The sequence below is a fragment of the Poeciliopsis prolifica genome, unplaced genomic scaffold (assembly GCF_027474105.1).
Source record: "Poeciliopsis prolifica strain line A6 unplaced genomic scaffold, Auburn_PproV2 SCAFFOLD061, whole genome shotgun sequence".
Taxonomy (NCBI): Eukaryota; Metazoa; Chordata; class Actinopteri; order Cyprinodontiformes; family Poeciliidae; genus Poeciliopsis; species Poeciliopsis prolifica.
This window is the reverse complement of record NW_026562436.1, coordinates 2,181,000-2,194,487: the sequence shown is the minus strand read 5'-3', so window position 1 is coordinate 2,194,487 and position 13,488 is coordinate 2,181,000. Positions and strand designations below refer to the sequence as shown.

Sequence of the window (13,488 nt, the reverse complement as noted above, 5' to 3'; positions counted from 1 at the left end):
CATTATTCGTACATTAAACTCATCCATGAACTTGTAAAAGGTCTTTGAATGAGCTGCATTCATATTCATTCAGGTGAGATTTGGGCTTCATATTTCATTTTTATGGAAAATGAAAATAATTTCAATATTTTAATCTTCCAGGATTTGAATAAATGTAAGCATTTCATTTCCATGTACACCTCACAAAATCATCATCACTCTAATGCAAAAATCAACAATAGTACACCGTGAATAGTTTGTGAGCAAACAACAACAAAATAAAACACACACACACACACACACACAGAGCCAATAGTCTGAACCATGTTTATTTGTGGTGATCCATAATGAACTCAAGGCACATGATGTTCTATGGTCTGTGAACATTTTTAGTGTCAATCCAAAAACCCCAGATATATTTAAATAGCTGTGATGGAGTCCAGGGTTACGAGATTAACATGGAACATAAGCATAATTCACAGTAAACATAGAGTGTTGTACACAAAGACTGCAATAAGAAAAACACGTATTAGCGCTGCATGTAAACAAGCCAGCTCCACAAGCTGCAATCTCTAAGTCCATAACGTACAATTTTGTTGTTATTTGCAGCACATTAGGTCCTCATTTGGCATAGAAAGTAAAGGCAATTAACTCGAGAAAGACTGAAATTCGGTACCTGTGTCAAAAAGAATCTATGGACAGAGATGAAAGGCACCATTAGTTGCATCCGAAGCACTTTAAATGCAAAGTATACAATTTGAAAAGCAAAAAGAAAAGAAAGAAGGGAAGAAAGAAAAACAAGTATAAAGAAACACTGATGCCGATAAAGGTGAGTCAAGATATGAACGTGTTATAAATTCCATAGGCACAGCTGGAGAATTAACAGTGTATGAAACCGAGTTCGCTCCTAAAATCTGTAGTGATGGAGGACATTCTTCTCTCATCCTTAAGCTCAAAACGAACCAAAAAAAACACACAGGCACTTCCCAGGGCAACGTGTAAATGAATATAGAACATGTTTGTGAATTAAAGGCGAACCTTCCTCACACCACCTCCAACTCCTCCTCAAAGGTTATGAAACAAGTTATCATACAGCAATCTCTTTAAACCACACCTCATAACATAATCTACATGTTCAAACATTCCAGAATTAAGGCATTTGTTTATTTACTTGACCCTCAGCAGCATATTATTTATTGCATTAGGTACCAATTTCATAAACGCTCTATTTCCTCACAAGTAAAAAAAAAAGGGTTTAAAATGTTAGATCTCTGAGTTGTTCTTTTTTTTTCTTCAAGTATATATTTCTTCCTCTACTGTTTAAATCACATTATAAGGGGTTGGCTGTTAGCTTTTTATTGAGTGAACACAGCATTAGTTTGTGCTGACAGGCACTAACATCTCTTTTAGTAGAGCAGATCTACACACTCCTTTTCTGTCAGCTCTTAAGGAAAATTCCCCCTTCAGGAAATTTGAGAGAGGCGAGTGGGAAGAGCAAATGTGAGCAGCATTTGTGCATCTCTTAGGTGGGCTGGTAATGCTTGCACTGCTGCAGTGCTGTCAGAAACAAACAATGATGCACGAAACCAACACGTTTCTGATTTCTACCTGAAAATACTTTGAGGCGGACGTTAGAACCTAGAAGACATAATTTAAGAAGATGGGATTTTTAGCCTGTTTTAGTAACTGACTGAGCGCTCCAGGTAGTGCAGCACGCGGGCGTCCGACTTAATCAGTCTTCCACACAACGTTCAAGATCTTGACGACTTCCTCATAGATGATGAAAACGATGGCGACATCCATGCACACCCGACCCAGACGAGGAATGGTACCTTTGTAGAACCTGGATATGGGGAGAGCTTGATGTCACATCAAGACACTGTGATTCAATTTTGATTTTGCTACTTAAAGCTGCAGTATAGTTAGCTTTTAGGAAAATACTTTTTTTTACATATTTGTTTAAGCCGTCACTATGACCTGACAGGAAATATCTAACTCCTCTGCCTTCTCCCTGTGGTCAATCTGTCATCTGCAGAAATGCACCGCTCTTGGTCAGAAACAGCCAATCACAGGCAGGAGGAGTGTCTTAGCGCTGACAATCATTCTTGTGTACATGCTGTCCTCTTAGCTTCCATCAGCACAGCTTCAGCAAACCAGCAATAGTGAGCTCGTACACGCTGTGTGGGGGTGCCGGTGGGATCAATGCGTACACCAGCCTGATTGACAGTCCAAAGACCTTCCTCCTGGTTCCGATTGGTTGTTTCGGAGTAGGAACGAAGGCAATCTTCAGCAATCATTGGGTGAGAGGCGGAGTCCACCCTGGACAGGTCACCACCCCGTCACATGGCAACCAAAGCAGAGACTAAAAAGAGAAACTTTTATCCCCAGCTTGAGTCTGTCTCATTGCACTTACGCCATTGGGCCTTCATACTTCATGATTTGAACGGCACAGTCCACCGTGCTTTTGTACTTGTGGGCCTCCAGTCCCTGTTGACAAAAACACAGCCCGTCACCAAGAGCGCTGCAGGTCGAGTTCTGAGGCGAGGATCAAATGTGCGAGGGAGCAAACCTGCATCCTGGTCTTAATCACATCCAGTGGAGTGTTTCCAAAGACACTGGCAGCACCGGCAAAAGCTCCAAACAGCCCGGTGATCAGGGGGTTGATGACTTTGTTGGGGTCGTCACCTTGAAGAGGGACGAGAAGCGGTCTGTTTGAAAGAGCTGCAGCTTTAGATGGATTTTTATTACTGCAGCGGTTTGTTTTCGTACCTTTGTACCAGTTTCTCAGCGAGGTCATGACGTAGAAGCGGATGGCCTGATTGGAGCCCTGTTTTAGCACAGTGGCAGTCAGTCCCTGATAAGTCCCCTTTAGTCCTGAAGAAGCACCAGACAACAAAACTCTTCATTATCAAAGTGGAAGGAGGATATTGTCTATTAAAATAACATAAACAAATCAGAGGGGAAAGATGAACTGCTTGGTCGGTGTAGCTTTTGTTCAATTGAAGGAAAACAACACAGACCCAGCAGAATCAATCATTTCCAAAGTGGCAGAATCATTATGTCCATAGCGATTGTTAACCAGCAGGGGGCAGTATATGTACATCAAACCTTCCTCACCTTCGGATCTTACAATCTCCCTCACCCCGTGAAAAAATCCTCTGTACTTTGGGTTAGCTGATGTTTGATCATGAATGAATTTAACCTAATAAGACAGAAGAAGTGAGTTTAAATGAGTAAAATTACACAGTACATATCTCAGATATTTATTTGTGAAATATTTGAAAAGCTATGTATTTTTTTTTTGTTGACATTTTGTTATTATGCATCAATTTCTGCTGCTCTGTCATGTGAAATCTCAATCAAGTCTAAAAAGATTTGTGATTGTAAAGTGACAAAATGTGATCCTCTTCAGAGAGTTCCACACACACGGCCCTGTGTGTGTACACAAAAATATTTTTTTCCCCCAAAGTCTTGTAACTTTTTAATTATACCTTAACGGTCTCCATTGGACAGACTACAACCACGGCCTCGGCGACTCCGGCTCCAAGACCGCAGAGGAATCCTCGCTTGCTGTCTAGTTTGCCGCTCTCGTCTCGCATTTTATTACTGAGGAATTCAAACATCCCGAACCTGCCAGGGTGAGGAGGACATGAAGACCATCACTGACACCGCAGAGAAACTCTTGGTGGTTTTGCATAATTGAAAGCAGCAAGTTTTAGCTGGGATGGAGTCCAATATGGAAGAAAGTTGTTGTTTATTTCACAAAGAAATAAACAACAACATCACAGAATATGTCAGATTGGCAATGAAGGTTAGTTTTTGTCTGGAGTCCCTCAATGCACCATAAATGTAAACACCAGCGACGCGCCGATAAATTGGCTCTCATTTCCTTCAATTTGGGAAATCAAAACCAATTTTATCCTCTGATCTTAACTTTTGCAAAGGTATGAAAATCATCCCCGTTTGATCTGCAGGCAGCGAGGGCCGACTCACACGCCTGCCCACAGGCTCACATCTGGATGTACACGGTTAGACAATAGTCACCAATGTTGCTAACGTAGCAATTTTATTGCTGAAAAAAAATGTTTGACACAACAGACAATTTTTTTGACAAGACAATGATGTCAGAAGTCTTTACTTTCTACTCTAATGCCTGTTACACTGATTGCATCAACAACAAACACAATCAGTGTGAAAGACAAAAGGCTGCTTCAGAGAATCTAAACCATAAACTCTATTGTTTATTAGAGAACCACTTGTGTGTGTTTAATGTTGCGTCTGCAGTACCTGACCGCCGCTTTGGGTATAGAGCCGTAGAGCAGCGAGCTCAGGCCTCTGTAGAGCCCCTTCACCCCATGGCCGTTCACCGTCTGCTTCACACAGTCCACTGTGAGGAAAAAATGGACACAAGTTAGATTTTAAAGCAGTAATGACACCTAAATAGGTTGAAGGGACACAAAGATCAGATGAATTTTGTTTTCGAGTTGGGCTGGTATGAAGATCTGTGCCAAGGTTCAAAAGTCAAAGGCTGGCTGACGACGTAACAAACGTCTGTTTGCTTGACTCTTAACCTGTGATAACAGAAGAAGAAGTTAACCTGTGATAACATAGAGCATAAAAAGATTTTCTTTTCACTTTAAAAGGTGAGTTCATTTCTAGTTTGATACTTTTGGAAACCTGATTTTTTTTATTTTTCTTGGTGACAGTAGTTCAGTCACAATATTCAGTAATAATTGCAGCTGGTTGTTTAAATCCAGGCTGTAACAACTTTTGATTTTCGTTCCGTGTTGGGCACCCCTCAATGTTTGGGAAGCTCAATCTAAAAGCCACAATCTCCGTATCATATCTGAAGTAAAATAGAAAAAAAAAAAACAGTTGTATCGAGACTCCTCTGATAAAAATTCTGTCCATTTCTCATTTAGTCCATTTATGTACGGCTTTCAAACGAAACACTTCCAACTGTTAAATATGGTGGGGGAAGCATCATAAAAACAGAACTATTTACTAATTCTTCTGCTTCACTTCAAGTCAATAGTCAAGTCAATTATGAAAAATATATTAAAAAGATATTTGAGTTAGTCTGAAGAAGAGAGGAGGGAGGTCTGCTCTATGAGGCAGAAGCTGGGAAGCTTGGAAACTGTAGGAGGAGCTGCGTGTTGAAGGCGTGGCTACGTTCACCCAGACGTATTGAACAGCTGAGTGGTTGCTCTGAAGTAAAAATTGTGTTATTATTTCTTTTAAGAATTTTATTTTTATTCTTTAGTCATTTAACACTAGTATTGTTCAGTCTGTTAAAACGTGTAGTTCAAGGAGTCTTTAAAGAATCAGTTAGATAGGTTTCCTTTTGACCTCTCCTTGGGAAAAGTTCCAGTAGGTTGTCAGTGACTAAAATAAGGTGCCAGTGTTTGTTAACAGATAACAACAGATAGTTTAGGTAAATACAGTAAGATGGAATAAGCCCTAAGGTCTAACAAATTTCTCCATTGAATGTTAGAAGCTCAGAGTACGTGCAAGGTCCTACAATGTTTTTGGTATGGAGAATTGTTCCATTAGCATCCTAATTTTTGGAAACTCCCATATTTTGAACAAGATGTTTGTCAACTAAATAATTAACTGACCTTTCAGTAAGGAGAGATGCATCCTGTCCACCCTGTGGCTACTGACTGTGCATTAAATCTGTTCAACAAGCTCTGGGTCAGGGAGTGACCACATTGTATAGAGAGTCCTATATATTGTGAGAGCTTGCAGATCCAAGTCAGAACTCATTGTAGGTACAGCTGTTGTGTTGTGGTTACTGTGTGTTCTCCGTTTGCAAACGACTGAAATAAAGATTTTGCTCTTTGCCATTTGCCTGAGTCTCAAGCCTGATCTGTTACTACAGATTAAATATTGTTTTTTCCACAGTTGCCATGGCAGATTAAACGGTTTCTCAAACATGCATGAAAGAATAACGGCACCATGAAGGAATAACATTATGAAATTGTGTAAAGCTCAAACAAATATGACATGACGCCGCACCTTTAAGTTTCTGGAACAAAGAAAGATGCATGGACAAACTTAAAATCTCAAAAGCAACAAAGAAACAGTAAAATGCTGCTTAGGCCACACTGGTTTACATTACTCAGGGCAAACTCACCGATTCCTCTGTATTTGGGAGGGTTGGCTTTCTCATCCAGCTGCAGCTGTGTTTTTACATACTCGGTTGGGAAGGTGATGCAGATCTCAATGCCTCCTGCAATCCCGCCTGAGTGAACACAGAACATCTGGGTGAGGACGGTTTCCTGTGGCGAAACCGGGTCATAGGACCAACACAGAGGGAGCCGCCGAGGAACACGACAGCTCTTTTACACACAACAGCACACGGGACAAAAAATGTCCCGTTCATGTCTTGTTGTTTTTAAAGTTTTGTTTTAAAAAAAAATTTACGCACAAAATAGATCAAAGTATTCTATGAAATTGTCAACAAAAAATATCTAAAATTAAAAATCATCCACATTGATATGAATTAATAGCATAAAAAACACATGAAATCTGAAGTTTCTGGCATGCACTTGTGGTCAGTCCCCTTTATTTTCATACCCCTAAATAGTATGTCAGTACATTCAGAAGTCAGTTCTGAAAAGTATTGATAGATCCTATGTAACTAATGTGAAAAACATTCAGAATTTTCTTTCTATTTAAATTTATGTAACTTTGAAGTTGCAAAGTTACAAAAGTTGGATACTCATCATATCCAACACAACTGAGCATAAACATTCTGTCACACAGAATAAAATACAACACAACATGCTTTCAAAACATGAATACAGCATTACACATGATGTGAGACATACAGATGTATAAGCAATATTGAAAGAAAGAGTTGTTGGTGAATCCGGTGCTGGATTGTGAAACTGGACGGCACCAAGAGGAGCCGCTCCACCTTAAATTCCTTGCAGTCACACATCTGCTGTTGAACAGCAAACATGGCGCCTGCAGCTGATTGGCTCGGCTGACCTCAGTGTGATTCTGCCTTCAGATACGCCCCTTGGCCCCGCTCCAAGTCAAAGGGGGCGTGTAACCTCCTGATCAGCACTTTGGGAGCCACCAGAGCAGATTTAGTGTCTGAGTGAACACGTTTTTGTAATGCAAACAAGAGGTGTACTGTATGCTTAAAGGGAAGGAAGCTAATATAAAGAACACACTGATAAAATGGGATGACTATATATATATATATATATTTAGGTTTGCATCATTAAAAGACAACAACTGTGCTTTAGTTTGAATGTACCCCTATGAATAAAAAAGGCAGTGTGTTGATGCTCTTAACATGCATTTCCAACAAAAAACACACAAAAAAACAGTCATGCAGTGAAATTCAGCACAGCAGTGGTTCAAGGCAGCAATCAACGCAAACAAGTCGGGGGGTTTTGTGCAAAATACAACCACAGAATTGCAGCCTTCCCAAACCAGGGCTGGCACAGAAACCTTCTAGTGTTTCATGAAAGCCTGTTCTAAATGTGCCAACAGTGCTGGATGCGACACACCCAGGCAGTGTAGTTAGAGAGCGGCTCAGAAGCTCTAGCTACACATTAAGCCAGGATCAAAATCACAGTGCACAACACACTCATCAACAGACAAGACTTGGCAGTACCTGCAGTGGTCCACATATTCAAGCTGGGGAAAGACAAAGAACCAGTTTATCGAGTTCAAACATGTTTCGTCGATTTAAAAATCATTTTAACAGGATGAAAATAACCAAAACACACTATACTGGAGAGATAACCAGGCTCCAGAGAGAATTCATCAAACTAGTAAAAACAAGCCATTGAAACGTTTTCTAATTTAATAGTCACGGTATTCAGTCTCATGCTATGTCACGCGGCTGCTTTGTCTGCGACAATGAAGATTGGCTCACGTAGGTACGAAGAATACTTGGAGAAACTTCTACTGATAGCAGCCCAACCTAATTTTCTGATTAATTCAGAAAATAATAATGTGACAACTCGGAGGAACGCAAACATGTGTATAGAGCATTATACTTTTGGCCATAAACGGTCAAACTAAGAAAGCATTCACAGCCCTGTTTAGTCTGCTTTACTACGACTCTAGTTCGGTTACCTGGAAAGTCTGGTTCATCTGGGGAGATGCGCAATCAAACTCTGATGAGGACCATACAAGTGAACTCTGGTCCCCCTGAAAACCTCAGTCTTGGTTTGGTTACAGTGCACTGGTGCAGTTTGAATGCGTATGTGAATGCCAGGCGGCCTGGAGGCCGCTTCAAAAGCAGGAAGTGGACTAAAGTGCAGGGCATTCTGGGTAGATACAGTCAAAACAAACACGTGAATCTAGCACTGGCGGGAGAAATACTAAAGATGGAAAAAAAATGTAATCCTACAATGAATAAAATCTGATGTCACTCCTTTTATGTTTACATTTTGTGAAGGAGGAAGTTGCTCTCATTGTCTTCCTCAGAGGTTTTTGTGTGAGTTCCCTCAGCAGTCCTTGGTGCAGCGCCGCCACAGGCGAAAGAAGGAACGGGTTGTTCAAAGGATTTAGGTCGTTTGAGACAGTCTATGTGAAAGTGAACCGCAGCAGCTAAGAATCAAATAAATGTTGCAATTTTGGCCTCCAATTGAACTAGAGTGTTGTTCTAGAAAACATAACATTTAAACCCCTGATGAACTGATACACTGAATTTTGCAACCTTCATCCTAATTTACATGGATTCAGGATGTAATCAGTAATCAGGATACAGAGCTTCACAATAGGCATTTCATTTTGTTGCTTAGCCCTAGTTAGGACACATTTTTAGCTAAAACAACATATACGGCAAGAAGAACGACGGCACCGTAAGATCTTACCATTTTGAGTCTAAATTTGTTAGATTAAGACTGAAGTATAATTCATAACTCCTCATCTTGCTGTCTGCCTAATGGCTGAGGCCTATGCGATGTAAATTTGACTATTTTTGTCCACTTACTAGGTGTCTCTACAGACATCTGACAAGGATACAAATACTGAAAATAATTTAGTTTCTTCTTCTCTGAGTCAACATCGGGACAACCTTTCACATCATCGCTCCTGCGTCGCTTCAGTGAGAACTCCACATCGCCGAATGGGATGCTGACGTTTGAAGATGCAGTTACTTCTCCCTGTGGTCTAAACGGCTCAAGCACACAGACACATAGAGACGGAAGAGGAACAACAAGCTAAATCTGCATTCATTTGTGCTGGAGGTCTGAAACAACCTCATGCAATATGCATCACGCTGGAGCAGTGCACTGGTCACAACCATGCTGTTGACAGAGTTGGTGACATATGTCAGCTTGACATTTGGAATGAAGTATTTTTCTCCAAAGAATTGTTTTTCTTTGGACGTTAGGAACAAAGAAAGTGTCCTAACGAGTTGCTAAAGTATTCGAGACCTACATACCTACATGGTTATTTGCTGGTTTTAGGTTATCCGTGAACACAACTAGCCCCTAGCAAAAACAACAACAACAACAAAACAACATCTCAAATTTAAAAAAACAAACTTCAATCTACAGCATGTTTGACTTATCAATACAGTGTATCAATAATCTGTTGATTACTATTAAGCGATGAATAACAAAAGGTGTTCAATAGCAGTTTTATTTTCATAGAATTTGAACCAGGTGAAACTAAAGTTAGTGATTTCTGTATCGAACACATTTACACACATTTTATATACATGTGTACAGATTTGGCTTAATTTGTGCTCTGATTATGTCATTCCTCAGGCAAATAGCCTTTTTGGAGTCTGTACACTGCAGTCAACGATTAATCGATGACTAAATTAGCTGGTGATTATTTCCATGAATCAATCCATCACGATTAATCTAATTAATTGTTTTAGCTCCGTTTTAGTTAAGATCTCGTTTGAGGGAAGGTCCGAAGTAGAATTAGAACTAGAAATATCCAACACAGAATCTCTAGCATTGCTCTATTTAAATAGAGTTGATCCTTGTGTAGTAATTCACTCGTCCATTCTCCTTTTTTTATTCGCTCGAGAGACGGGCTGCAGCTTTTAACAAGTGGATGTGCAGTGAACCAGTCTATGGTAGCAAAGTAAGAGGACTACAGTGTTTTCACCATGTTTTGTCTTATATAAATATATAGAGTAAGCTTGTTGCTTTTATGCCCTCAACTGTTACCCTGACCACTCCACAGGGACGACAAGTTTGAAAAAAAGTAATCTGTTTGTAACATCAGAGGGGGGAAGGAAAGTTAAGCCCCTGAACTGAGCCTGGGCCGGCGCAGGCATGTTGTAATCTGGGAGCAAAGTGCTTCGTCATCGTGGTTTGTGACCGCGGGCCTCTGAGTAAACCCAATGAGGGGAGCAGGTTGATAAACACCGACTGAACTACGGGGAGTCATGTTCAGGAAAACAACGGGCGACGACTGTGAATCTGATTGAAGTTTTAAACGTGATCAGTAGCGGTAGTGTCCTATAGTCACTGCATCTGTTAACTGAATCTGCATTCAATATTTTATAAACGGTGATCATGACGCGACGTTGCAGATAGATTACTCTCTAGGACACGCTGATCTGTGAGTCCGACAGTCTGTCATTGATTGACTAGGGAGACAGGAGAGCGAAGGGAGCTGAAGTCTGAGGTACGAGTCCCTGATGCAAAGTGGGACGTTTCAGAGCAAAATATCAAACAGCTTTAGGACCATCCTAAAGCCTTCTCTGATCACACACTTCCATTCAGCTGTCATCGAAAAGTATTTCGTCTGCTGCATTTAATCATCACTAACAATAAAGTTGTTGTGTTTAGTTACGGTGGGGATTTCTTGTCATAGCAGACGGGCAATTTTCCAGGAACCGAAGATCCCTGCTGACATACATCGATCCACATCAAAGAGGATCTGGAGAGCTTTTCCTCCCTCATTAATGCCACAAAATGAATGAGGGCACATTAATAAGCATATTCAGACTGGTCACTACCTCAGGGTCCAGTTACAACCAGATATTTAAACAATGGACAAAAAGACTATTTATTTCCTTACTGTCTGACATTACCTCATGCTAAAGTTATTTATGTTTGCCAAATCCCAGAATAATGAGTCAGTGTCAGTAACTGAGTCAGTAGTATTTGGCAGAATCAGCTTTTAAACTTTATGACTTGGGTCAAACACTTTGTGTGTTCTTACACAATAGCTGGCTGGAATTTTGGCCCATTTCACCCAAGGGAACGGCTGTAACTGGGTCAGGCTGTGGACCCCCCATGATGCCTTTGAAGTGATTTGGTGGTGAGCTGATGGCCTGTGTCCATTTCTATCACCAAACTTTAACTTCTTGTCTGAATTCAATGTTACAATTAAAATGAAGTGTTTTTATTCTCAACAGTTGTTGGGTCTTCAGACATGACTGACAGAAATGTAGATGTTTTCCAGACATACATCAGAGCTACACACCTGCGTACTTGCATACACATCATTCAGATGTTTTGAATGAACCTATCAGAGGCTTGCTAAGCTACGAAATCATCGACGGGGTGGTCCTAGGTTATTTGGGTCTTGTCTTCTTAATGCAGGAGTCTACATCCTACGGCTCCAGAAAACTTTGACCAAAAATGACAGAGAAACAGCTGCAGTTTTAAAAAAAGATCGAGCAACAAATGCATTTTTCAATTAAATTACCTTAAATTTTTTCACAGCAGATTTACAATAAAAGTGGCAATCGTTTTTATTCAGATCTACGTTTCCTTTTATTATACTGGAAACTATGTGCAAATATTAACATCCTGTGTAAAAAAATGTAGACATCTTTTTGGAAACATGCTGTTTTTTGGGGGTTTTTTTTACATACATAGAAACCTGAAAATAGGCAGAAAGTGGTTACTTTCTGCCTATGTAAAAATGTGCTGTTAAAAATAACAGCACATTTTTATAAAAAATAGATACATATCTGCGGTCATTAGAAATTTATAAAAGAAACAACTATAAGATGTCTCTTTGCAAAAGATTTGATAACATTTGCGGCGCTGGACTGAGGGTAAAAATGACTGTTTGTATTGTGAAGGTTGCAGATCCAAGTCTTAGTGTATATGAACCTCACAGGGCACCGGGGATAATCATCCTGTGAGGATGACAACATGCTTGAGTGCAAACACTAAGTTCTGAACTTGCTAAACCTCAGCGACGCAACTTTAGATTGTGTTCTGCTCAAAAGGATTTTTATGTCAGTGCAATTAAACAACAGAGAACGGCTCCAAAACGTTATTAGGTTAATCTATCAACGTGATATGGCTTGCCGCCAAGGGAACTACTCTTGCAGGGGGAGGAATGGCACGAGCAACGCACATGATGCTGAAGCTGGTAGCTGATTCAGAGCTTCTGATTCAGAGCTAACTGAAGGCTTAATTCACAGCATCATTAAGGATTCTGGACTCTTATGATCCCTAGTTCACTAAAGAAAATATTTAAACAGGTCAAACCTCAACTATAGTTGTTTACACGAAGCAGAATCTGCATCAAATTTTTTGCAACTTGTGAAATAAAGACATTTTTTCTTTAAAACAGATTTTTGGCTTTATGGAATCTGTATTTCCAATGTTGACCAATGTGAAAGGGTCAGAGGTCAAAAGTACATAAACATTCCTTGAGAACAATGGCTCCAGTATTTTATCTTGAGTGTCTTATTTCATGGGTAAAAAAAAAAAAAAAGCTTTTGGGGATTTTTTTAAATTCTTGTACACTTCCGATGTATTCTAAAGTTGGACCAGAAACATGACCTGTTCCGCAATAACTATAAAAAGACAAGAAACACACTGACAACATTATTGATAATACCTTGGTTAACGCACATACTTTCTTAGATGTTCACATTCATTAGTAATTTAGCAGGGTAGTCCTTAAAAAAGTGTTTCCCTAGGAAGTGAAAGGAGGAAACACGCTCCAGTCCAGTGACTGACAGCGGTGGAACTGTGAACACAAGACCTCGGTCCGGTGCTCAGACCCCCGGGAGGCGCTCAGATCCCCGGCCGGTGCTCAGAACCCCCGGCCGGCCGGCGCTCAGCTCCGCTGTCTGTCAGACCGTCCTTACCTGCCAGAATAGCCTTGCCCGGGTGCGTTAGCTTGGCTTTCCCCGCCGGGGCTGCAGCAGCCAAAAACTGCGGTCGGTGAAACGGACTCACAAATCCTCTCGGTTCAGACATGCCTGCGGTCCCTCGGCCTAACTTTTTTCTGTTTAAGTCAACACGCGCAGTTAGTTGTCCGCCTCACTCTCGCTCGGTTCTATTGAAGTCGTCATGCAGACTGGCTGCTTTGAGCAGGAGCAGCGCCGCGGACATCCAAAGGCCAGCCAGGCGATGTTGACCATTGGACTTAGTGTGTATCAAGAGTTCATGATGTCTGTGGACTTTTGACAGTAAAGTTCCCTCCGTGGCATTAACGGGGCTTTGAAAGCGCCGACGGGCGGGACAGGACGTGACACTTCGCCCCACCAACACGGAAAAACGCCATGTTTGTTATTTTTAAGGTGGACCGACATTATTTCTC

At 40.8% G+C, this 13,488-nt stretch overlaps 1 protein-coding gene across 1 annotated transcript; it reads right to left on the bottom strand.

Annotated features, from left to right (window-relative positions):
- Positions 1–292: 292 nt before the first annotated feature.
- slc25a1b (slc25a1 solute carrier family 25 member 1b) lies at positions 293–13,412 on the bottom strand. Its single transcript, XM_055060738.1, has 9 exons — positions 13,034–13,412; positions 6,116–6,223; positions 4,267–4,366; positions 3,471–3,609; positions 3,097–3,181; positions 2,749–2,853; positions 2,549–2,664; positions 2,393–2,466; positions 293–1,822 (listed from the first exon to the last, which is right to left on the bottom strand). Exons 1-9 carry the CDS (start codon positions 13,143–13,145, stop codon positions 1,708–1,710), a joined length of 954 nt encoding a protein of 317 aa, XP_054916713.1. The 5' UTR covers positions 13,146–13,412; the 3' UTR covers positions 293–1,707.
- Between the last annotated feature and the right edge of the window lie 76 nt (positions 13,413–13,488).